Raw genomic sequence first — 23,603 nt, forward strand, 5'->3', positions numbered from 1 at the left:
TTCCACTGGCTTGGGATTTTATTAGAACTAGGAAGCAGTGCCCATCAGAACAGCTTGAAGGAGACCATCTTTAAGCCTCCTGCGATGCTTATGTAGTTGATCCTGCGGTAGCCGTGCCGGTTGGGGAAGTACACTTCATAACCATCCGGCAGTTTCACACGGAATCTGTCTGACAGCATTTCAATGAAGAACTGGGAGAAAAAAGAGAAAGAAGGGCAGGAGCTGAGGGCAAGGAGGGCATTCAGAGGTCAGCATCTAGGCAAAAGGCCTGACTGTTACATAAGAGTGGCTGTTACCTGTTGGCTGTAACCTTAAGCAAGGTGCTGGGGGTTGAGGCGAGGGTGATTCAGGAAGTGAGCAGTAGATATCAAGGGTCTAAGCAGGAATACAGACTATGACTGGAGACAGGATCTCTCCTGAGGCTGTTTCAGCTACTCAGATTGTAAACTCAGAGCAGCTAAACTCAAGTGTGCCTTTACGTGTCTTTATAGAGCATATGGAATGTGCACACCACCATTCTGCTCTGAACAGGGCAGAATAAATCTGACCCCCAATGCCCTCAGCAGCTCACCAGGACTCAGAAAAAGGAACTTTGCTGATAAACATGCACAAGCAGACTGGACAAGAATGCATCACTGGTCATTGCAAACTAAAGGCAATGTTCCCCAAAGCTATCGCCTCACTACACCTTCCCCAAGAGCCAGTTCTGTCTGAGGAAAAAAGCTTTCTCTCCACAGCTACAGGAACAGGACTACTCCTAAATGCACCCCTGTTAATGATTTAGGACATCAGATAAAGCGAAGCAGCAACTAGGACAGCATCCCTGGCAGGAAGAGAGAAAGAACAGATTGGCAGCATGGATCCAGGAGTAATGAGGACAGAAGAGTTGAGGGAGAGGCTTTTGGACATTGCTCCAAACTCTGGGTTGCCTTGAAGCCTGTGTTTACACAGGGGGGAGGGAGAGAAATAAGGTAGACAGCAGCAAGATCCTGCTTCTTGGAGACTCCCTTTACTTTCATACATGCCCCAGGTACACTCACCTGCTGGGCAGATGGAAGGGCCAGGAAGCGCTTACAAAGTGTGAGACAGACAGGACTCACATAAAATTCCCAGAAATGCTATTGCAGTATTGAACGAGGAGTGGAAATGGCAATCAGGACCAAAAGCCCAGAAAATGAGGGGCAATTGTGAGTGAGCAGGAGGTATCGGGTAGGACCGGGAAAACTATGGTATGGGAACCTGCTAACTGCGGGCTTCCTCTCACCACATATTCCCCACATACCCATACCCACCACACATGCCCCATAACCCCATGCTGGCACAAACCCCTCACCTTGACAGTGCAGCCCCTGAAGAAAGAGAGGTGGCGGTCACGATGTTCCGTCTGCCAGGCGTCGGAGCACTTGGAGTTACAGACGATGACAGACTCATTGAAGCGGGGATTGAAGTGAAATGCCAGATCTCTGGAGCTGCAGCCAAGATTGACGCTGAAGCTGTAAAATGAGCATGAGGAAAGTCATATGCATGGACAGGAGAGGGTTTTGGAAGACCTGAGATCCAACACACCTCTCTGCATCCAGTTCCTCCCATCAGTGTTGCAGGTGGCACAACAATGTTCTATTTTGTATCTGGCAACCTTGGGAAATCATTTTCCTCTACAGCCCACCTTCAACCCTGGCATGCCAAGGTGGTTTCTTTGTACTTACCCAACAGCATCGGCAGGTATTTTGCCCTTCACCTTCAGGGTGTCCCCAGGCTTCATATCCACGTTTAAGATTTCGATAGTTCCCTAAAGTAGAGAAAAATAGTCTGTGGGGCTCCTTCAGCCATTCCTCCTGACTTGCCACTGAAACTGAGAGGGTGCTGCTTGGAGGTATCCCACCCAGGACATTGCTCTCAGCTAGTGCTCCTCTGATGACCAAAACCCTCCACGCTGCAGGTCTTGCATGAACTTCTCATTCAGTGAGAGAAGAGTGAGGTGAGTGAAGCCCGCAAGAGAGAAGAGACATCAGAGAGAGAGGAAGTGAAAACAGGCTTGTTCGCAGCAGAAGGAAAAAAAAGCAGGACAGCCGAGATACAAAGAGGGTTAAAGCAGAGGGGCACTGCCCAGGGTTTGGTGGAAAGCTGATGCTGCCCAAGAAATGCAAATGGTGAGAGTGGCTATGACTTGCCAGTCTCACTCAGCTTTGCTGAGCTGAGGACCCTGGGTGACAGAGAACAGGAGCAGCAGCCCTTACAGGCATCTTCCTCAGAGGGTAGAGTAACCAGGCAGGGAGAAACCACCAGTTCAGCTCAGAAAGGCTTTGCACACAGGATCTTACAGCCCTAAACTTCCCTGTGGTTTATACATTAACATGACCCCTGTCTCTGCAAAGCTCCAACAGCTGTTGTTAGGCTAGAAGACTTTGATCCAAGGAAAAAGCTTATATATACACTTCTCACTAGGGATTCCAGGAAATAAAAGCAAGTCCCAGCCTCCTTGGTGGGCTCCCAGGGGAAGGACTATCACACACAGCCCTTAGGGGTGCTACTTTAGACATGACATATGACAAATCTTCCCAGCTATCCAAGGAGGTGGGACCACCATGTTCACTTCTCTCCTGTGTGTAACAGCTCACCCAAAAGAACATCCCAGCTCCTTCCCTTTGTGGCAAAAGGCAGCTTCAAAATCCATACCAGCACACAAAAAGGTGTCCACCATCCTTCCCCACAGTGCTCCAAGGAAGGGCTCAAAGGGGCTTGGAGGAGGGGACAACCAACACATCCCCTCTAGAAGGCATGAGCTATGGAGTGTCCTTTGCAGGAGTGACATGGTGGCATCCAAGCTTCTTCCCTTCTTGTGCCTCTAGATTCAGCCTCAGCTGTGTGGGTTGCAATACCCATGTGTGGTAGCTCTCTGCAACCTCCCATCCAAGACCCATGTAGACACAAACCTTTTAGCCTGAAGAGCCAGACACCAGGCCATATCAGGTTCAATCGTCCCATCCTCCCTAACCCTTGAACTTGGGAATGTCGTCCTCACAGACAAGTATCACCCCTGCTGTCTTCTCCCCAGGTAGGAGCTACACTGTAAGTCAGTAGACAGTGTCCCTGACTTGTAAGACTCCAAAAGTCAAGTGGAAAAGAGAGACAGAGGAAGAGGTCAAAGCTCAGGAGCCCAGTAGTCCCTCAATCCCCCTTCCAAGCCCTGCAGGGAGCACCTGAGTGCAGTCATCCTGCTGCTGCACAGACAGCTGGGAGACAGTTTCTACCCTTCCCTAAAACATCCTGAAGAAAGGAGAAGTGAGTGCTGATAAGCTCTCCTTCCCTGGAGGTGTTTCCCACAAGCAAGGGGTCATAAAGTCCAGCAGGCTTAGGAAATTCGTTTGCTGTGGAGGACTCTGAAACTGTTGGTGAAACCTCCGTGGGCTGAGCATGGAGTCAGCAGGAACCAGTGCTAGGGATGGTGTTTCTTGGCATTGGGTCTCCTTCCCACCACACTTCTGTGTCCAAGGCACACTTCTACACACCTCCACATCTTCACACTGCTCCCCTGCAGCCATCCCAGGGATAATACAGAGCTATGGGTCCCCTTCTCAAATATTGGAGCAAAATTGAATTGGAGCAAAATTGAAAAATGAATTACACAATAACTTGCTTTTTATCTGGAGAGTAAGGATTTGCTGTCTGGAGAGTATCCTGGGTATTCCAGTCTTAGTAAATATACCCATGAGAAGGAGGTCTTCTACAGATTTAAGGAAAAGCAACAACAAAAACAAGCAGCAATTGCTTAATTTCATTAAATATAAACATATTAAACCAAGGCATATCTTTCCAACACAGTTTATAAATGCTGCACTTGTTAACCTTCATTACTTGGTTAAATTTGTAAACAAAACTTACAGATACATACAGAAATTAAAACCCCCAAAACACAGTATGCACAAAAGCTAAAAACCTGAGCTGTGGATGCTCAAAGTTGGAATAGGAGAACCCTCAGCTCTAGGTGCACTTTCTAATATGCAGGATACCTGGAAAAACCGTAAAATGGAATCACTCAGTTTCCATCTAACCAGTGCACAGTGGGTTAACAGAGGGCATTCTCCATCTCACAGTAATTTGATGGATTTTTCCAGAACTATCTTTCACTTCCCAAGCGTAACACAGAAAACTTTGGTTCTGCCACCACCCCATTAATACCTGCAGCAGTGGGTATTGTTAATCTAATCAAGTCTTGGTTTAGATTTTAGCTTTGCTGTGCTGATATAAATTTGACAGACTCACCAGGAGGGTTCAGGTGGCTTCCCAGAGGTTGCTCCAACCCATCCGATATGGCACCCATAATTCCCTATTTCCTGGGCAAATTCATACCAGGCAGGTATGTGAATTTGGTCTATAGGTGGTTGTGCCACTGCTGCAGTAATATTCATGGTGCCATCCATTTGTACGTGATCTTGGGCTATAGAGAAACATTTTCAGCCTATCTGGAAGGCCAGGAAGGGGAGGAGTTAATCTGGCTGGACTGGCAGGAGCTACCAGGAATCACCAGGAATCATCAGGAATCACCTTAATTGATGTCTTTTGTACATTGCTTAAATACACACTGCCTTTTGCACAGAAGCTGCCAGAACTGAGAATCCTGATATTTTGAACTGCATTAGGCTTTCTTGTGTCCTGTGGGTCCATGCCCCCAGCCCAGTAGGCAGCTCAGGTTGTTGATGAGTAGTTACGGTTACCTGGGGTAGTAGTTAAAAACACTCTATGTCACCAGAATCTTTCTGCCTCTTCCTCACTCAGCAACATCTGATCTCTGCCCATAAAGGAAACTTGCATTCAGTTTTGTTTCCCCCTGAACATGAATGTTCTTCCAGCAATGTATCTTACTCAGTGGGGAACAGCAGTGTGGGTTTTTCCACCCTCCTCACCCGCAGTTTCTGTTTCAAATAAAGGCTGAACTTTTACTGCTTTTGGGGTAGGGTCAGAATCTGCCTCTAAAAAATCATCAAAATGATGACCAAATGTCCCCATGCTGTGTTTCAGGATCCTCACAAATATACCACTCTATAGACGTGCTGGACTGAATTAGAGGATGATCCATGTGGGATTTTATCAAGTAATTTACCTAGATTTTTCTGCATCTCTTTTTCTCATATTTCAGCTAGTTCTTCTAATTGCTCATTTTTATTTAAAATAATATCTACTAGTTATTACAATTTCTCCTGTGTCTTTTTCTCAAAAGAAAATGCCGTTCTAAGAACCTCATTTTCTGACTCCGAAGTCATATATTTTACATCTGCAACTCTTTTCAGATGGCAGGAAGCTTTTCATTTCCTTTTGCATGCAAGATAAACAACCTCCCAAAACTGCACAAATAACTTAACTTCTTACCTTTAATGGGCAACTTACCTTTTCCTCATCCCATTTTTCACTCGACCTGCAAACTAGCAATGTGATCAGCTATTGCCTGTACATTATCACAATTAGTTTATGCCCACTCCAACCCTGGAGGAGAGAGGCAACTACCAAGCTTCTCCAGGAGAGAGTAAAACTTTAGCCTTACACCGGTCATCCTTGAGAACAATTTTTCCTTTAGTTTCCCTCGGAGGGAGACAACCTGGGCACACCAAGCAGGAGGAAGCTGTCACCCACAGAGGGACAGTAAAAGTAACTGTAAAATTTTGGTCAATCTCCCTCAGAGGGTGAATCTCCCACCAGGCAGGAAGAACAGTAAAAGTTCAGAACTGTTAAATGGCACTTTGGGTCAGAGAACAGTGATGCCGATTAAAACGCTACAATTCACTGTTGAAGTTCTCTGCCCGAATTAAGGTGCAAAGGAGACTAAATGCCAGTTCAACAATGCTGACTCTATTTCACAAATTTAATCTTATATGGAAATGAGAAAGAGAGAGAGAAAGCGAGAGGGGGAGAAGAAGAGAGATAGGGCAAGTAGAAGGCAGTCACCTCCATGGTTCTATCAGCCTCCCACTGGTCCTTCTGTGCCTTGGGCTTCTTGATGGTGGTGTCTTACCCAGTTCACTTTATTTCCTGACTAATTCTTATGCAGTCCTTTATTTCGGTAAAAAGTAGATGTAGAAGTGACTTTCAGTTCCTCATTAGCATGTGAGGCAAGAGTAGGCATGGTTCTGCCATCACACATACTCAAATCTTAATTTGACAGTCACTGGGGGTCTGTTCTGGGGGTTATGCAAGGCAAGTACCTCAAAACCCAAGTGTGCTATTTGTGACCCCACTTCTTACACTTGCACAGTTTCTTGCACTTGCACAGTAGTTCACTTCTTATCTAACACACCACGGTTGAACTTAGACCTGAACTGCAAAAAGCCAAAGCCAGAAACGAAACCGTGCTTCCTTTGTGGGTTGTGCATAGGGCACTTGTGACCTTTTTCCTGCAACATGTTCACCACCAAGCCCTTGTTGAAGGCATATACTGCAAATTACTAACCCTACCCTTACAGGTGCCTGAGAGGGAGAGCAGCATGTGTCTCTTCCTGTGTCCAGTTCTGGGCTCCTCAGCAGTACAAGTGAGACATGGAGCTCCTGGAGAGGGTCCAGCAGAGGGCTGTGGAGATGATGAAGGGATGGAGAATCTCTCTTATGAGGAAGGGCTGAAGGAGCTGAGTCTGTTCAGCCTTGAGAAGAGACAACTGAGAGGGGACCTCATCAGTGGCTGAAGGGAGAGTGACAAGAGGTTGGGGCCAGGCTCTTCTCAGTGCTGCCAAGCAATAAGAGGCAATAGACAGAAACTGATGCACAGGAAGTTCCACCTGAACATGTGGAAGAATGTGCAGTGACCACACACTGGAACAGATTGCCTAGAGGGGTTGTGGAGTCTCCCTCACTGGAGATAATCCAGAACCATCAGCAATCCTGTGCCTTGTGCTCTGGGATGGCCCTGCCTGAGCAGGGAGGTGGGGCCAGATGACCCCTGTGGTCTGTTCCAACCTGACCCATTCTGTGATTCTGTCTGAGGGACAAGTAAAACTACCCGTGCAGAGAGCTGAGCCACAAGTAGCATGGATGTGAGAATATGCAGAGAGGGAGACAAGCAGGAAAGAGGCACGAGCTGCTCAGAGAGGGGCCATGAGATTTTATCAAGATAACGTTTACCCCCTCCTACAATGCTCAGCAGGGGCGTTCACCCCCCTTTTATTTGCCACTGGGAACAATAGTGGGAAGCCAGGCAGCAACTCTGCCAGCACTGGCGACTTCCTTCGTCTGCAGAGCTGAGCCTCCATATAGTCAGACACCAGCCCTGTGCAGATGGGGTCCCTTGTGCAGGGGTATGTGCTCCCAGCACTGGAAGGGGATGAGACTTTAGGGACCCCAGAAGAGTCAAAATTCTCCACTACAGTTGGAGAATTTTGGAGGTGGCAATTGGGATGATGAAAGGAGGGTGACAGGGGCAGGTTGATATTTCCCTGCTGACACTGCAAAGCAGAAAGCCTGGGGAAACAATGATAGCATGGGAATGTAAATCCCAAAGAAAGAGGAAATCCGGCTAAAGAGCATCTGCAAAAGAGGTGGAGGATCTGTGTAGTAAGGAAAACATAAACAATAGCTGTGGAAGCTGGCAGCCACTGGTGCAAAGGATCCAGGAACCCTTCACTCCCCAGAGGGATGATCCTATAATAGGATACCTGATTGGGAGTACCTCTCCAGGGCCCCTGAGATTCTTACCCAGGCCAGAGGGCAGTTGGCTTGTACTGGTACAGGACACCCATGTTGACACCACTGTGACCAAGGCATCACTTGCTGCCTTTGCCCAGAGGGACAGCAAAGACCCAACAAGTAGTCACTTGGTGTGAGGGTGGGGGCCACATGCCACCCAAAGGGCAGGGTGAGCTTCCAACAGGGAGCAGGCAGGCCTGCAATTCTGCATGAAGAAAACAAAATAACCCCAAACACATTTTAAGGAGGGAAGAGCCTAATGCAAGCATGTTGGCTTTCAGCTGGAAGGATGGCAGGGCAGGTGCTCTGCAGAGTGCTTTCACCTCATAAAATGCAGCAGCTCTATTGGCAGAAGTCCCACATGGTAGATTTTGGGGTCAACAATCTTTCCCAGCCTTCCTGCTATTTCTGAGGCGATCTCAGGCCACCGGGAGCACCAACAGGATCTCAGGAGCCTTGGGGTGTCTCCACACAGCAGCACCATTTGTACCATAGCCTAGAGCTGCCACCTCTACCACAGGGCACCCGTACAGCTGTTGAGAACAGACTGAATTCCACCATCCCCAGCAAGCTGCCAAGATCCTCAGCAGCATCATTTCTGGCAGCAGTATTTATTTTGTTTTCTTATTTGGGCAGGAGATAAGCCAGCTAGGTGTGAAGCCCTGAGGAAAACCACAGACTTCCCCACTTCCCAGCCAAGGTAGACTCAGCGGTTAGAGGATTCTCAGGGCCTTTTGTGGCAGAGATAGCCCCCAGAATCCACACCAGCACACCAAAATCATGCCCACCATCTCTCTCAACAGGATTCCGAGGAAGGGCTGCAAGTGGCTCCAAGGAGAGGGTAGCCAACACATTCTCTCCAGACAAGGTGAGCTATGAACTGTCCCCTGCAGGACTGACACAGGTCACCACCAGAGATAACGCTTAATCCAGAAGGCATGAGGAAGACAGGGGAAGGCAAGGCAGCCATGCTGGGTGCTTGGATGCATGTGCCCACATCAACCCAAGCTCTGCAGGAAGAGGGGAGAGATCCCTTTAGCATCCTGATGGAAGGCTTGGTGCTAGCTAGGCACCAAAGAAGTGGCACTGGAGACTCACACTGTGGCATGGATAAGGTGCCTGTCGTATTCTGCACTCCAGGTACCAAGGGAGCCTGTGCCTTGGACCAGGCATCAGTGTCTGCTCAAGGCAAAGGGAGCTGGGGAGACCAACCATGCATTCTTTCTCAGAGTAGCAGCTGCTTACTCTGCTATTATTTCCTACCGCTTCATATAATTTGTACTCCACAGCAAGCTATTGTCCCTTTCCACTGGCTATTTATTTCCTTGAATAGCCTCTGGGGAAAGATTTCAGTGCGGGAGTAAAGAAAAAAGAAAAACTCCACACAATAAATCTCAAGCAGTGACCTGATTTAAACTGTGTTCTCTGACCTCATCTGGGCCCTGGTTGCAGTTCCTCATGGCAGTTGTGATTTAGTCCTGTTTCTGTTTTGATTTCCTCCCTTCATTAAGCTTAGGGGGGGAATGACCCCTGCCTTAGAGGGCTGTGGGGTGGATTTTCAAAGGCCAGGGCTCAGGATACAACTGAGAAGAAGCCTCCACCACCTCCTAATGGAGATGCTCAGTCCTCCACCTGCCAGTACAGAAGTTCCCGAATAGGACTGGTTTCTCCTTTAGTCAAGAGGTGTTGGTTGGCCTCTCAGCAGAGAGTGCTGCAACCTACACCCAGCTGATCCCCGAGCTCTGAAAGCCAGCCAGCTTCCTAACGGAGGAGGACAGAAAGAACAAAGAGTACTTACCTCAGACAAACACTGAGGTAAGCAAGAAACTGGGTAAGCAGGTCTGTGGATCTGAAGGTTGTGTACAGGAGAGAATTGTCCAGGAGATGCAGGAGAAGCCAAAGCAAGGATGAGCACAAGGAAAAGGTGCCCAGGAGCACTAAGCTCCTGCCTAAGATGTTACCCAGAGTGGGATGGGATTTCTCCTCTGGAGAAAGCGCTGGTCTCTGTATTCAGATCAAGTAAAATGAGAAAGAACAAAGGACTAGAGGTTAACCTCCTCCTACCTCAGCTCCCTCACAGGGCACCATCCAGAGCACCTGTGGAAAGTGCTGAAGTAGCATCATGATCTAAACCAGAGGGCAAGACATTAGAGGCCAGTGTCCAGTAGGCTCTCCACAAACATCACCCCTCTTCAGCTGTAGGGTGCAGTTTCTCTTCCCTGGGATGTGGGGACAAAGATAGCTGAAGAACTAAAATGTGGGGGAAAAACAACACCTTTCTTCAGGGCTAGGGAGAGCAGCGAGAGAGGGAATCTGCATCAAGAAGTGGAGCAGATGAAGAGCACAGGGAACAAATTCCATCTCTCTCCCTCCTCTATCAGAAGGGTGGTGGTGCCAGAGTGGCTGGCATCTCCCATCTCCATGGGGGAGCTCAAATGTGGTCTGATGGATGTTTTCCAGGTTATGTCCATGTACCTTTGCGGGGGGTGTCTCTCTCAAGGCAGCTCTGAAGACTGTGGAAACATTTTTATGTGGTCTGATTTGTGCCCAGGGAAGGGGAGAAAGGTGGTTCCTTTGCAAGGAAGTTGGTTCATAAGGGGTCATTTTTATCAACCCAAGCAGCCAGATGAGTCATCTCTTCTGTGTCCCCAGCTTGGCTGAGGGGCAGGAGAATGAACACAACTGGCAGAGAGTAAAGAAAGGAGGTCAGAGGACTGATGACATACCAGCCAGTTCCATTTCCAGACTTCATCTCCCTAATTCTTTCACTCATAGGTGCATGCCAGGAATACGGGTTGTGGGAAAGGCTTTCAAAAACACACCTGGAGATAAAAATTCACTTGTGTTGAAAGCTTCCCTACTGGAAAAGAGAAGACTTATAGAAAGCTCACAGCTTCCTTCTCTCTGGGACTTTTGGGATCACCCAGCTTTACCCACGTCTTCTGGATGAGATATTATTAGCTTAATGGGAAAAGGATCTTCCAAAGAGCCCTCCACAAAGCATCAGCTTCATGAGGTCTTATGGTCCACTTGTGTCTTCCACCAAGAGATTAACATCTATAACAGCTTTATCTTACCATTGAGCAAGAAAGACAGCAGCTCACTCACATGAGGAAATTGAGGCACAGACACCCTAGTTCACATCCAAAATTAACTTCTCTTGTTTGGATTCTCATCTTGAAGTTTCCATGGCCACAAAATCAAATCAAATCACTTTGTAAACCTGAACAAAAAGCTAAAAGGAAGCTGTGCTCCCCTAGCTGATATAGCTGGAATATCAAAGATGCTGATCTCTCATCCCACCATCTACTATTTGCAGGAGGTACTGAGGCATTCAGTACCTCTGGAAAAAATCAGCCCTTGGGTGGGTCCAATTAAGGCTGAAAACCAGAGGCATTCAAGGAACAGAAGCCTTCCTGCAGTGGAAGCCATGGGACTTCCAAGATGCCCCAAGCCCAACTTTGCTGACTTCAAGGGCACCATTTCCCACAACAGAGGCAGCATGAGAACAGCTGGCTGGAACTAGAATAAGCAAAAAAGAAATGCAGCATTGCACCATTATACAAAAGGGCCTTGGGGACCTTCCTCCACAGAGCAACCATCCTGGATTCTACCCCACAGCACAGCAAGGACAAGAAGTGAGAGTGACTGCTGAGTCTCCATCCCGTACAGGGACAATGGGGCTGTAGGACTCACTTTCAGATTGTTTCTCACGGCTTCCAGCGCTGAGCCCAGGCAGGTTGGACAACTCTGAGGACTTGCAGGAATCTTTCAGACAAGCAGAATCCATCTGAGTCACACGCACACGGCACGACGCCAAGGGTGGCTCATCCACTGGAAAAAAAAAAAAAATGAGAGAGAAAGAAATGCTAAAGGAGAAATAGCAAGTTTTGAAAAGCCACAAGAATTAACAGCTCATAGGCTGGAAAGAAGGGGAGAAAGAAAAGAAAAAAGTCTAATCTCCCATGTTCACGTCACTAAAGCCAAGTATCCTTCATCCCCACTGGGAAGCAGCAAGCCACCTTACCACACATTAGCTTTGAAAGCATCTGAAGGGGCAACCCACCCTGGATCTAAGGCTGTGACTGAGGTCTGCAGAGGAAGGGGTTGTCAAGTCAAAACTATCTGTTGCTGTAAAATCGGCTTGAACGAACTCCCTTTGATGGCACTGCAAAATGAAACAGTAAAAACCAAACCAGATGAACATGGGAAAGAAAAGCTGCCAAAAAAAGGGAGTCCAAATCCCCAAATGACTGACTCAGTGCAGGAAATGGGCATCTAAAGAGGGAACTGCAGGCATCTGCAGCAGATCTAAGAAAAGACCAGGCCCACACAAATGACTCTCCGTATTCCTCTTCTCCCACTTTTCAGAGGGAAGGGCACCAGAAATACCTGAACCCATGGACCTTCAGAGTGAGACACAGGGAAAGAGCTGGGCCACAGCACTGCCCTGAGATATTTAATCTCCACAAAACACTCCAGTGACTGCTTTGCACTGATGGGACAGCTATTCTCCCTTTCCAGTACACACTACACACTACACTGGACACTAAGGGACACCCTGTCCCATACAGGCACCCTGCCCCTTCTCTGGACTGTGCCCATGAGCATCTACTCTTGTTTCTGGCCCATGTAGCCAGTAGTACATAAGCCCTCACTTGAGCACAGTGGATGTTTATTTTGCATTCCCAGCAGTCATGCCAAGTTCTTTGTTCTCTCTGGCTCTCTTTCCTTCCAGCTTGTGCCTTTTCCTGCTGTCCTTTTTTTCCTCACCACTGGCAACACGCAGGGGCCAGAACCTGGCAGTGCTCCTCTAGCTGCCCCCAAATTTCTTTGTGCTGCTCCCCTCCAGGAGAGCCCCCAGCAGCAAAACAAACACCAGGCTTTAATTGCAGTCAGATTCCTGGAGGGAGGATGCTTGCTCCAGAGAGGGGAAAAGAGTATTTGAAATTAAATGCCTTCAGTGCGACTCACCCCAGACTAATCTTATCATATCCCAGGCTGAATAGCCTCACACTCGTTGCCAACAAACAGACTCAAACAGACTTCCCAAGCTAGGAGATCTGATAAGCACAATGTGAGGACAACAGGTGGCTGCGACTGCCAGGCAAGTTCCCATCTGCACGAAGGGAGCTTATCTCTTCTGTCAAGATGGGACACACATACACTTCTGCTGCACAACAGCAGGGAAAAGCTAGTGGAGACCTGCTTTCTTGTCCTGAACATGCACGTAGCACTGCTTACAACACCATCCCTGAGGAACATCTCTATTATTCACTCGGCCTCATTAGGAAAGGCGTGGGAATCTTTCCTGAACAGCTCTGTCAGAGACACAGCTTCCCTGAGAGCTGGCTCAGGATGAGCTGAAGAGTGCCTCACACCAGCTCTGGACGCCAGCAGGAGAAGCACAGCAGAGAAGAAGTCTCATGGCCTACTCTTGAACCATGCTGTGACACCACAGCTTTCAACCCTATCAAATCCCAGCAAATGTCCTCCTCCCGAAATTCAGCTGGAGCACCGCTGCTGGGAGCCAGGATACTCTAGATGCAAAGCTGCTCTGTTCAGGGAGGAGCAGCCTCTGTGGAAAGAGGAACAGCCTCTGCTAGGAGCATCTGCCCACCTCCAAGATGAGGGGGCTTGGGCTGCACATCTGGGACAGCAAATGGTTGCAGCAAAGTCCAGAACCTGGACACTGCTGCCTTTGAAAAGCCTGCAGAGCTGAGGGGAACAGTGAGCTGGTTGAACACAGCCCCTCCAAGTGGAGACAAAGCAAGGCAGAGGCTGGTCAAATGCAACCTGCTCCTTCTTCTGGCTGGGGGACACATCTGTCAGTAGCACATTAAATGGGGAATACATGAGCTCTCTCCCTATTCTACTCCCTGACTGAGTTCCCAAACCTGATGTGGCTTGGAGTGATGGGGGAAATAGGACACAGGTGTGTGTGCATGGGAAGTTCTTGCAGAAGCATGTGTTCCATGGGCTTCTTTTTCTGCCAGCCTCAGGCAGGAGAGCTAGAGGGGCAAATTCAACGTGTTTTTGTGCCCAGGCCTGTCTGATCCCTGCATCCAGGAGCAGGCCCCCACACTGACATCATTTGCTTGGGCAACATTTTCTCCTAGTATCTCATCACCCCACATGACAGAAGGTCAAATGCAGCCAATGATGCATAGCATGGAGTATTGGACACTGAGTCACAACCCACACTTCAGCCATACCTAGCAGACAGAGCATTTCCCAGTTTCAGTCTGGCACACACACTCCCATCCCACACACTCACCCACGACCTGTTGCTTGACATTCCCCAGTCTTCAACAAGGGAAACGTGGAAAATTAGAGGATAAATATACAGGCTGCAGGGGACTGCACTTCAAAAACCTGCCTTCTGAAGGACCTGGGCTTACAGGGTGTAGCTGTTCCACCCTTGGCCCCAAAAGCCAAGGAGCAGAACACAGCTCCCATCCACGGGGTTAAAAGCATGGCAACAAGGCTCTGTTGGGAACAGTCCCCAGCCCACCTGCTTCCCCAGCCACGCCTGGGTGCTGTGGCACTGCTCAAAACCAAGGCAGGGGGGCTGCTAACAACTGCACGGCATGAGGCAATGCTCGGGCCCAGCCCTGCTCCTGTTGCACTTAGTAAAACAGATGAAGCCAGAGGGACTAGAAAGGAGCCTGTGAAAAGCCAGGTCCACCCTAGGGAAATCTGCGTATGCAGACTCAGCGTCTCCCTCTCCCTCCTCTTGGGTCACAGTTTTCTTTTTATCCCTAGCTCCACGTGCGCCATGCCCCAGCACTGGGATCGCTCTGCCCCGCTGCTCCTCACCATCACCAGCAGCAGGGCAGAAGCTGGCTGTAGTGCCAAGTGGCAGAGACTGAGCAGCCAGGCTGCAGGCAGGGCGCTGCCGGACTGCCTCCTCCTGCTGTTTCACAGCCCGGGCTTAAGCCAGCACTGGAGTTTCCTAGGGAACCTGAGGCAGCTGCAGCCAAAACGGGATTGCTGGCAATGGGGGATTTTCAAGCCTGGGCCAAAACCCATTTATTCAAGCTCATCATGCCACACTTGAGGCAGCTGCAGAGCCGAGTACACGTGCATTCGGCACTGGGGCACTCTGCAGAGGGAATGCCTCCTCCCTGAGCCGTGCTGGGAAAGAGAGGCTGCACACGACTGCATCACCGAGCTCCCCGGGCGGCCGCTCCATTAAACATCCCCAGCAAACACTTCACTAAGTCGCACTTGGCTGTCGCCGCAATGCGGGGATGTGTTCATCATCCAGGCTTGGGGATTTGCTGCAGCTGGGCTCCCCCGTTTGCTTCAGGACGCCTAGCTTCATGTTGCTGATTTCTGCTCAGGTCACGCTTGGGTGCCCGTGAAAAATGCCTTTGCAACAGGGTTTTTCTCCTTCTCCCTCCTGCTGTTCTTTGGAGCCAGACTGTATCTCAGCAAAATCCAGGCTCTTGAATTACTTTTTTTCCCCACAATACTTCTGCTCTCTAATCGTGCCCCTTCCATCCGCCAGCTGCAATGCTGCAAGCAAGGGGTAAAGCAAGAATGGGTGAATCTGTTCACGTTTTCCAGCGCCTCTGCCGACTCCTGCGCACCGAGTTGCACAGTATTGGTCATGGATCTGTTCCAGTCTGGCGCTGATCTCATCAGTAGTGCTGTGAATGACTCCATCGAGGCTCCCCCTTGCGGGCTCAGGGCCCTCGGTTCTCTCTTCAGCCCCATAAATTCAAGCAGCTCTCTCCAACCTGGCAGGTCTTCCTCTCCCTGTTCAGCTTCCAGCTACAAAACCTACCAGCCCCCAAGCCACAGCTACAATGAGGGCTTCCGTCCTGTCAGTTTTATTTCATCTTTGCCTGCTGCACATACAGCTCCTCAGCAGCAAGATCATTCCCATATTCTCAGAACACACCCCAAATGCACCAGACATCGTTGGAAAGAAACTATCAGCATCAGCAAACCCGTTTGAGCTTTCCCCGGGGTGTAAGGAGACACTTTCACTCCCCAGACTGTCTAGAAGGGCACTGCTGCCTGCTCAGTCGAGGGATCAAGACACCCCTTGAGCTGGGAAGCAAGGCTTGAACATGAGGAAACAGGGAGTTGCACAGCTCACCTCTAACTCTGGTATTTGCTTCTCTCTCTCGTCTCGCCGAGCCAGTTGCTCTAATGACAGAACCAATGCAGAAAGGAAAATTGGGATACAGAGGTCAAGGCAATTCCCCAGAGGAAGAAAATGCAAATTATATCCCCATGCTAACAACCAGGGAAACTGAGGCAGCGAGCATAGCTGAGTATTTCCCTGATTCTTGCTTCAAGACATGCTTAATTGCAGAGATCTAGCCAAGAGGTTTTCTGATCCCTTATCCAGCATCCTGTTTCCTCATTCTGCTCCTGTAGCTGCAGAAGGATGCCTTTGATCACCGGGGACAGGTCTTCCTACAGCTGAAAGGGAAACTGCTGAAAGAAATGGAAGGGAGCAATCCTGGTGGATGATTGCATACAACAAGAAAGTGCTGCATATGAAAGGGAAGGAGACATTTCCTATTAGATTAAAGGAGCTCAAACCTGCTCTCCCTCTAGAGAAGTATGCAACTCTATACTTGCCTCTCTAATTGCAGCCCTCTGCTGGGAAAGGTGGTTAATAGTATTGCAAAAGGAAGGAGATTAGCCAAGGTCAGGGAATGGCAGGGCTGCAAATCCCGAGGATTGCGAAAAGAGGTGCATGGTCTGAGGTGATGTCAGGAGAGGTGCTGCCAGCTTGTTCCAAGAGAAAGTAGCAGAGTGAAAACTGAGGCAACCCCCCAGGAACTGGCTGCTGGACTCAGCCAGATCAGGAAAAGAAAAGCAAAAAAAAAAAAAAAAACCAAAACAAAAACAAAACATCAAAGCAAAACAAAACAAAAAAAAAAGAATGGAAGACCACAGTACCAAACTTCAGGAAAGTGAAAGGTCTCTCACAGAACACCTTGCCAAAGAAAGAGGAATGTGATGGGGAAAGGGAAGCTCACATCCTGGGCCAGAGCTGGTGATCCAAGAGGAAGTGCATACAAGCACATCTGAAAAACATCACAGGGTTCACATAAACACACACGGCAGAGAAACCAAACAAACATTGTGACTGAGAGGGGGTGACTGGGTGGTTCTGGCCGGCAGAAGACGACCTGGTGGGTGGAAAACCCCTCTCCCAGGCGGACCGGACACTCCTATGAGGCCTTCCCTTCCTGATGGAGAGGGACTCGGCTTGTTTGGGATTCACCTTGAGTGTGCAAGCAGCAGGAGCTGCTCAGACAGGCGCTCCCCTGCCTGCTGGTGCCCTCTGCGGGCGGCTGCTGCAGGGCCTGACAACCTGGGAGCCACACCTGGGACTGCATCCCTGAGCTGGGACTGCATCCCTGAGCCACACCTGGGACTGCATCCCTGAGCCACACCTGGGACTGCATCCCTGAACTGAACCTGGGACTGCATCCCTGAGCCACACCTGGGACTGCACCCCTGAGCCACACCTGGGACTGCATCCCTGAGCCACACCTGGGACTGCACCCCTGAGCTGGGACTGCATCCCTGAGCCACACCTGGGACTGCACCCCTGAACTGAACCTGGGACTGCATCCCTGAGCCACACCTGGGACTGCATCCCTGAGCCACACCTGGGACTGCATCCCTGAGCCACACCTGGGACTGCATCCCTGAGCCCCACCTGGGACTGCATCCCTGAGCCACACCTGGGACTGCACCCCTGAGCTGGGACTGCATCCCTTTCCCGAACACAGGGCCATACTCTGACCCCATGAGCTGCGCTCATCCAGGCCTCTGGCTTGCATTTTCCTCCGCAACTGGCTACCAGCTAATTATAGCTCCAGTACTTTCCCTCTGGAGCGGTGTTAATTACAACTTGGAGCGCCTCACTCCGTCCAAACCTAGCTCACAATTCCAGCTGTCGGTAAAAATAAATCGAGGGGAGAAAGGCTGTTCCTCACACATCATCTAGCTGCTCTAACAGGGAGCAAAGATTCAGATTCCGATCTCTTTTTCCACTGGCTGCACTTTGAGTCCTTGTTATATGGAAAGCAGATGCACCAAAGGGGAAAGAGACTCCTAAATCTGTGAGAAATAAAAGCAAGGTCACCGCTGACAGGACTGCTATGCACGAGTTCACTCGCCATTGTTTGCAACCAGCCGAAAAGAGGTGCTGCCTTCCATTCATCCTGCACTTGCTAACCACTGGGTGTTGCCAAAGAAAGGAAAACAAACAAGCTTGAGACTCAGACAGACCGAAACCTGAGCGAAAGGGGGCTGTGTAAAACACCAGCCTGCAAAACCTCTCGTTCTGAGGCATCGCTGTGGGGGATGGAGAGATGCGTGCCTTCTATGCAGATCGTACATGACCTGAAGGGCTCCTAGAGATGACTTCAGGATTCTCAGAAAAATCAAAGGAATAGTGACAGGCAGGGCTGACTCACAAGATTAAAATAACCTGTGTAAAACGTGCCTGAACACAGCAAAGGGAAGGATGTTGCAATTTTCTATGACAGGCACTTTAAAAGGGCTTTGTGATGCAAGGCAGTAACCGCTAAAAAAAGAACTACATTCAGGCGCCAAAAAGTGCTTTTTAATGACCAAAAAAGCCCTTACCAAAACAATGGCTATCCATCAGGAAAAGCCATTAGGCGTGACAACAGGGCAGTTCCCTGGTCAGCCGCGGGATTAGCAGTGTAAATGAGTAACCCAGCACGGGAGCGCTGGGCTCAGATTCCCGTCTCCACATCAGAGCTCGGAACGCCGAAAGGGCTGCGCTGTGCTCTTGTCGCCGAGGCTCTGGCCAGCCCCAAAGCCCAAAGGCCGCCGCTGCCACACCCTCACGGGCACCCCTCACACGGGCGCTCCCCAAAGGTCGCTCGGGGTGCGAAGAGCAGGGAAAAGAGCTGCAAACGCAGCGAGCCGGGGCTGCTCCTGCCAGGAGCCCTGGAGCAGAGTTAGGTGCCACATTGCGCTGGCCTGAATCACCAGAGCCACACGGAGAGCGGGGACAGACGGGCTCTGTCTTCCTAGAACGCTCCAGCCATTTCTAGAGCATCACCAACACCCCCACCGCGCTCCACACCCTGCCCGGCCAGGCAGAAGGGCCAGGCACTGCCTGAAAATCAGCCTCTACTTAAAGTGCAGTGCAGGGGACCGCACTTGCTGCCATTTATGTTTATATCTATATTTATAATTTATTTTTATAATTTATTCCTGGCCGGCACCCGACCCCGGCTCGACTCCTCGGCCCCGGCGGGCGCACACCGCGCATGCGCCGCCCCCGGCGGGCCCGTGTCCTTTTAAAGGACACGCCGCTCGCCGCCCGCCGGAAGTGCCCGTTCTCCGTGCCGGAAGTGGCTTCACCTGCCAGTAACACCGTTTCTTCCGGGAGAGGCCGGCTCTCCCGGTTTCCGCTCTGCCTCTGCTTTCCGGAGCTCTGCCCCGCCCCGCGCTCGCTTGCCCTGTGTGTCCTTCTCCGGGAGAGCCTTCCGCTTCCTTCCGCATCCCGCGCCTTTCCTCGCCCCTGCGCGGTGAGCCCATGGTGGAGCGGGAGTGCGGGCCAGCAGGGGGCGCGCTGGCGGCGGAGCGGCGCTCTGCACGGCCGACTTCCGGCTCTCTGTGGCCAGACGGATCGGGACTCTTCATGGCGCGGCCGCGCCGGGCCCGGCGGGAGGGTGGCGGCGGAGCGGCGCTGCCCCGCTGAGGAGCCGCGGGCCTCCGACATGGAGCCCGAGACGCTGGAGGCGCGCATCAGTGAGTGCGGCTGAGACCACCGCTCCCCTGCCAACGGGGCGGGGAGGGCGCGGGCGTGGGGGGGCCGCAGGGCTGTGAGGGAGAGGGGCTGGGGGTCGCCTGATGGCCGCGGCTGCGGGTGAGAACCCAGGGCCGGGCCGGAGGCAGGGGTGCGGTGGGTCAGCACGGAGGAGGGGGCTAGAGTATGCGCACATACTCTCATACATGGGCATAGGGCTGCCATGGGAAGGGGAGAGTGGACACGAGTGTGTTTCTCCTCCCACGCCATCCCCTGCTGCCGCACCCGCTGGAGTTGCCAGTGAAGGAGTGGGATCGATGATATCCCTCCACAGGGTGGGAGCCTGTTGGGGTTTTTTTTCTCACCGTCCCCTCCTCCTGCCCGCAGACAAAGCCACAAACCCCCTGAACAAGGACCTGGACTGGGATGGTATCAATGCATTCTGTGAGCAGCTCAATAAGGAGCTAGAGGGGTAAGTGCTTTGTCCTTTCCCCAGGCTTCTCCAGGTCACAGGCCTGGTTATGATTTCCCACCTAGCAAAATCCAGAGGGATTGTCCCAAGAGCTGAATAGGCATGAAGGCCCTCGAGGTGGGGGTAGGTGGGGGGTCCTGGTCTACTAATAGAAGGTTTCCTCCGGATTTTGAGCTGTCTTAGTGCCTTATCAGCATCTTCAACTTGCAACATGCTTTTCAACTCTGGATTCCCAGACAAAGACCAGGCTTTTTGTCAATAACCAGCGAGCTTTTCTTTTCCCCTCACTCCTTCCAGTCCTCCACTTGCCACCCGGCTTCTTGCCCACAAGATCCAGTCTCCACAGGAATGGGAAGCTATCCAGGCCCTCACGGTAAGGGCATCTGCAGGCTGGTAAAACTAGATGGAGGGGCAGGGTGTGGAGATGCTCCAGCTTGACTGGAGAAGCACAGGAAGCTTTGAATTCCCTCTGAGAAAGCCCTGGAGCACGTGGGCCCTTGGGTGGGAGAGGGACTGAAGGTGGTTCCACAAGTCAGGAGAAGTTACTTGGAAAGGTTTTGCTCCTGGAAGGATCACAGCCTGTTGAATAGGAAGCTTTTTGGCTTTTGTTGTGGTGGCCTTGGTTGGTGCTGCACTAATGGTTGGACTGTATGATCTTGATGATATTTTCCAACCTAAAGGATTCAATGATTCTTAATCATGTTGTGGATCCACACTTTGAAACCCTGGTCCTTGTGCAGCCTCTAAGGGTGTCCCTTTTAATGGGCTGTTGAGCCGTCTCTGCAAAAACTCACCCCAAAGATGAGAATCTTGCTTCCCTGTGGGAGGGTGCTTGACCACCTGGGAGGGAACAGGGGATGTCTCTTTGTGCTGCTGTGACAGTAGCCACAGACTCTGTACCTGGTGAGGGGGAAGCAGGAAGGAGCTGGCTCCTGATCCTGGTGCTGACCCCAGGCTGGGACTCACCTGGCCCCTCTCCCCAGGTGCTGGAGTCCTGCATGAAGAGCTGTGGCAAACGCTTCCACGATGAGGTGGGCAAGTTCCGCTTCCTCAATGAGCTCATCAAGGTGGTGTCCCCTAAGGTGGGTGTCACGGTGTTGTGCTGGAAGGGACTGGTGCCTGGTGGCAGGAGGGCTTTGGGAAAAAGTGGTGGCTGAGCAGAAAGGTCAGACGCCCATTGGGATGTGGGCAAAACAGGACAGTGTTAGTAGGAGATCTTGTCCTTGTTTCCCAGTGAGTTTTCTGGTGGGGAGTGAGTTTTCACCCCTCTATTCCTGGCTGATTCTTGTTGTAGGAAGCTGAGGGCCACCTGGACATGGTGCAGCCAGCAATTGTGAGAATACTGAGCCCATGTGCATGCCTGGAGTCACCTTCCTGGCATCCCTGTTGGGCTCTGTCTGTGCTGCATGTGCTCAGGAACCTCCCCCAGCTTTGACAGGACCATGTCTCTTTGGGGTGTCCCAATCTGATTGAGACACTCTTGGAGGGCAAGCCCAGGCTTGGTCAGTGGTGTTCTGGTGAGTCCATCTGAAGGACCAAGTCATTACCTGCTCCTGTGCTGATGCTGCTGTTCCTGCAGCAGAACAAGCTGTGTGGGCTCCCCTATTCAGTCAAGGTAGTGACTTACACCAGCAAGCGTAGAGTTAAGGGAACACAGGCTAAATATGACTAAAGAAAACCTTTGTCTGCCAGTCACAGCTTGTGATCTGTGATGATGAATAGCCCTGGACAGTGACAGCAGCATCCTAAAGTCCTCTTGCCTGGCACCCTAGAGTTTGTCCTCTGCTTTAAGCCACTTGTCTGGTGGCACATGCACTGTTGCTGCCACCAGTGCTCCCATCAGACCTGTGTGAGAAGGCTGAGAGATGATTGAATGGCACCTGCTGGGTGCTGGTCATCTGGGGCTCACTTTGCTCAGGGCCCTGCCTCAGAGACCATTGCCTACATGCCTCTCCCAGCCCTGCTGTCCCCTCATTCCTAAAGAGCTGCCTTGCTGAGCAGCTTCTTTTCACAGGACTCTTCCCTTCACAAGGTGACAGGAGACTTGCCTGAGCTTTCCCACCTGTCCCTGTGTGTTGCTGAGGAGCTGCTGCTGCAGCATTTCTCACCCTCTCTTGTTTTTCCTGTGATGAAAACCAGGGACAGCATAAGATGAGTTGTAACACCCTCATGAGCTTTCCTGCTTGCTTCCTCTTTCCTCCTTGTGCCGTTGGGAACAGTCTCACTTCTCCTGGGAGGGCAAGAGAGGAACAGGCCAGACTTGCAATGGCTCAGGTCAGCTTCAAGCCACTTATTTTCTCTTCCTTTAGTATCTTGGCAGCCGGACATCAGAAAAAGTGAAGTCAAAGATCCTGGAGCTGATGTACAGCTGGACATTAGGGCTGCCTCATGAGGTGAAGATATCAGAAGCCTACCAGATGCTGAAGAAGCAAGGTGAGAGGTAGTGGTCTGGAAGGGGCAGGTGGACAGATGGTTTTTCCCTCCTTCATTTTTTGTCTGGGCAAAATCTGAAAAAAGCTCTCCCTTCCCTCTGCACAGACCCAGGACCTCCATCAGTCTGACTCAGCACCAGGGTCAGGAGAATAAGCAGGTGCCTTGGGGCTCCTGGCTGAGCAGAGGGAGTTGCTGGTGATGAGTTGCTGGGTTGGTTGGCACATCTGCTTGCTGACATGGGAGATGGGGCACTGGAAGGTTCTGGGCTTGAAGGGCTGCAAGTGCTTTGGCAGTATATACTGGAATTTTCTAGGAGGGGATATTTATGGGGAATGGAAACACAATCCAGGATCTTGGGTAACAGGATAACCCACACACCCGTAGTCTCAGCTGGATTTGGTGGGCAATTAGGGAAAAAAGACCTGAATGGCAGTGCCATCCCTGAGTGAGTGGGTCCTCATGATCTCTCCTTTGGTTTCTACTGCAGGGATTGTGAAGTGTGACCCCAAACTTCCCGATGATGCTCCTTTTCCACCGCCTCCTCCTCGACCCAAGAACATCATCTTTGATGATGAAGAAAAATCCAAGGTAAGGGCTTTGTCCAAGGACAGTAGGCGTCATCTTCCTGCTCCAGTACCTTATTTCCCCCAGATACATGAGCATCAAGGTCTCTGTTCCACATGCTGTCCTTCAGAAAATGCATCATGGGAATGCTGAGGGCCTGTTCCAAAATCATGACAAAGGAAACAACTAGAAGAGTGGGGCATGTGGGTCTGTTTGACCTTTGGAGCACTTGGCTGCAGGATGGTGCAAAGGGTAATGCTCTGACATTGGCCCAAGCAGGTTCCAGGAGGTTTGCTGCTGTGAGCTCTCTAGATTTCGGAGTTATCTGACCATGAGGTTTAAATCCCAGCCCCAGATGCTGCTGCTGTTATCTCATCTCCACCCCCAGCACTGCAGTCTTATTGCCCAACCACTTATAGCCACCTGGACCCATCCTGTGTTGTCTTTCCATGAGAATTGTGTCACCACTCAGGCAAACCTCTGCATTATCAGTGCTGATACTTTTAAGCAAGTATTGGGCTCCTCTGGGTCTAGTTCTGCAGCAGGAGCATGATGGCAGTTTACTGCAAGGGATATAGTTTGCCTCTGTGGGTCAGAGTCTGCAAATGAGGATTTGTAGGCAGGCAGTGGGACTGTTCACTGACCATACAGAGGGAGAGAAAGTGGGAGCTCTTCACCAGCAAAGAGGTGTGCGAAGAT

The 23,603-nt window shown here is 50.8% G+C and overlaps 2 protein-coding genes across 6 annotated transcripts in view; one reads left to right on the forward strand and one right to left on the reverse strand.

The window, feature by feature from the left end:
- On the reverse strand, positions 1-20,840 carry LGALS2 (galectin 2). 5 transcript variants are annotated; one of them, XM_086887418.1, is made up of 5 exons: positions 18,298-20,840; positions 11,365-11,502; positions 1,707-1,789; positions 1,334-1,493; positions 1-191 (listed from the first exon to the last, which is right to left on the reverse strand). In XM_086887418.1, the coding sequence occupies exons 3-5, from the start codon at positions 1,760-1,762 to the stop codon at positions 45-47; spliced, it is 363 nt and encodes a 120-aa protein (XP_086743544.1). In that variant the 5' UTR covers positions 1,763-1,789; positions 11,365-11,502; positions 18,298-20,840; the 3' UTR covers positions 1-44. The 5 variants fall into 5 exon arrangements, with proteins under 5 accessions (XP_086743544.1, XP_086743543.1, XP_023791309.1 ...); XM_086887417.1 differs by lacking the exon at positions 18,298-20,840 and adding an exon at positions 14,488-14,593; XM_023935541.2 differs by lacking the exons at positions 11,365-11,502; positions 18,298-20,840 and adding an exon at positions 5,941-6,027.
- The window catches only part of GGA1 (golgi associated, gamma adaptin ear containing, ARF binding protein 1), a 10,858-nt gene continuing 6,130 nt past the window's right edge, over positions 18,876-23,603 (forward strand). Inside the window, exons 1-6 of the mRNA XM_086887409.1 lie at positions 18,876-19,437; positions 19,823-19,907; positions 20,205-20,280; positions 20,891-20,989; positions 22,217-22,340; positions 22,828-22,928. Coding sequence (XP_086743535.1) covers positions 18,954-19,437; positions 19,823-19,907; positions 20,205-20,280; positions 20,891-20,989; positions 22,217-22,340; positions 22,828-22,928 — 969 coding nt within the window. The 5' untranslated portion in view covers positions 18,876-18,953. The remainder of the gene's footprint in view (positions 19,438-19,822; positions 19,908-20,204; positions 20,281-20,890; positions 20,990-22,216; positions 22,341-22,827; positions 22,929-23,603) is intronic.

Source organism: Cyanistes caeruleus, chromosome 4 (genome assembly GCF_971803275.1).
Source record: "Cyanistes caeruleus chromosome 4, bCyaCae1.hap1.1, whole genome shotgun sequence".
Taxonomy (NCBI): Eukaryota; Metazoa; Chordata; class Aves; order Passeriformes; family Paridae; genus Cyanistes; species Cyanistes caeruleus.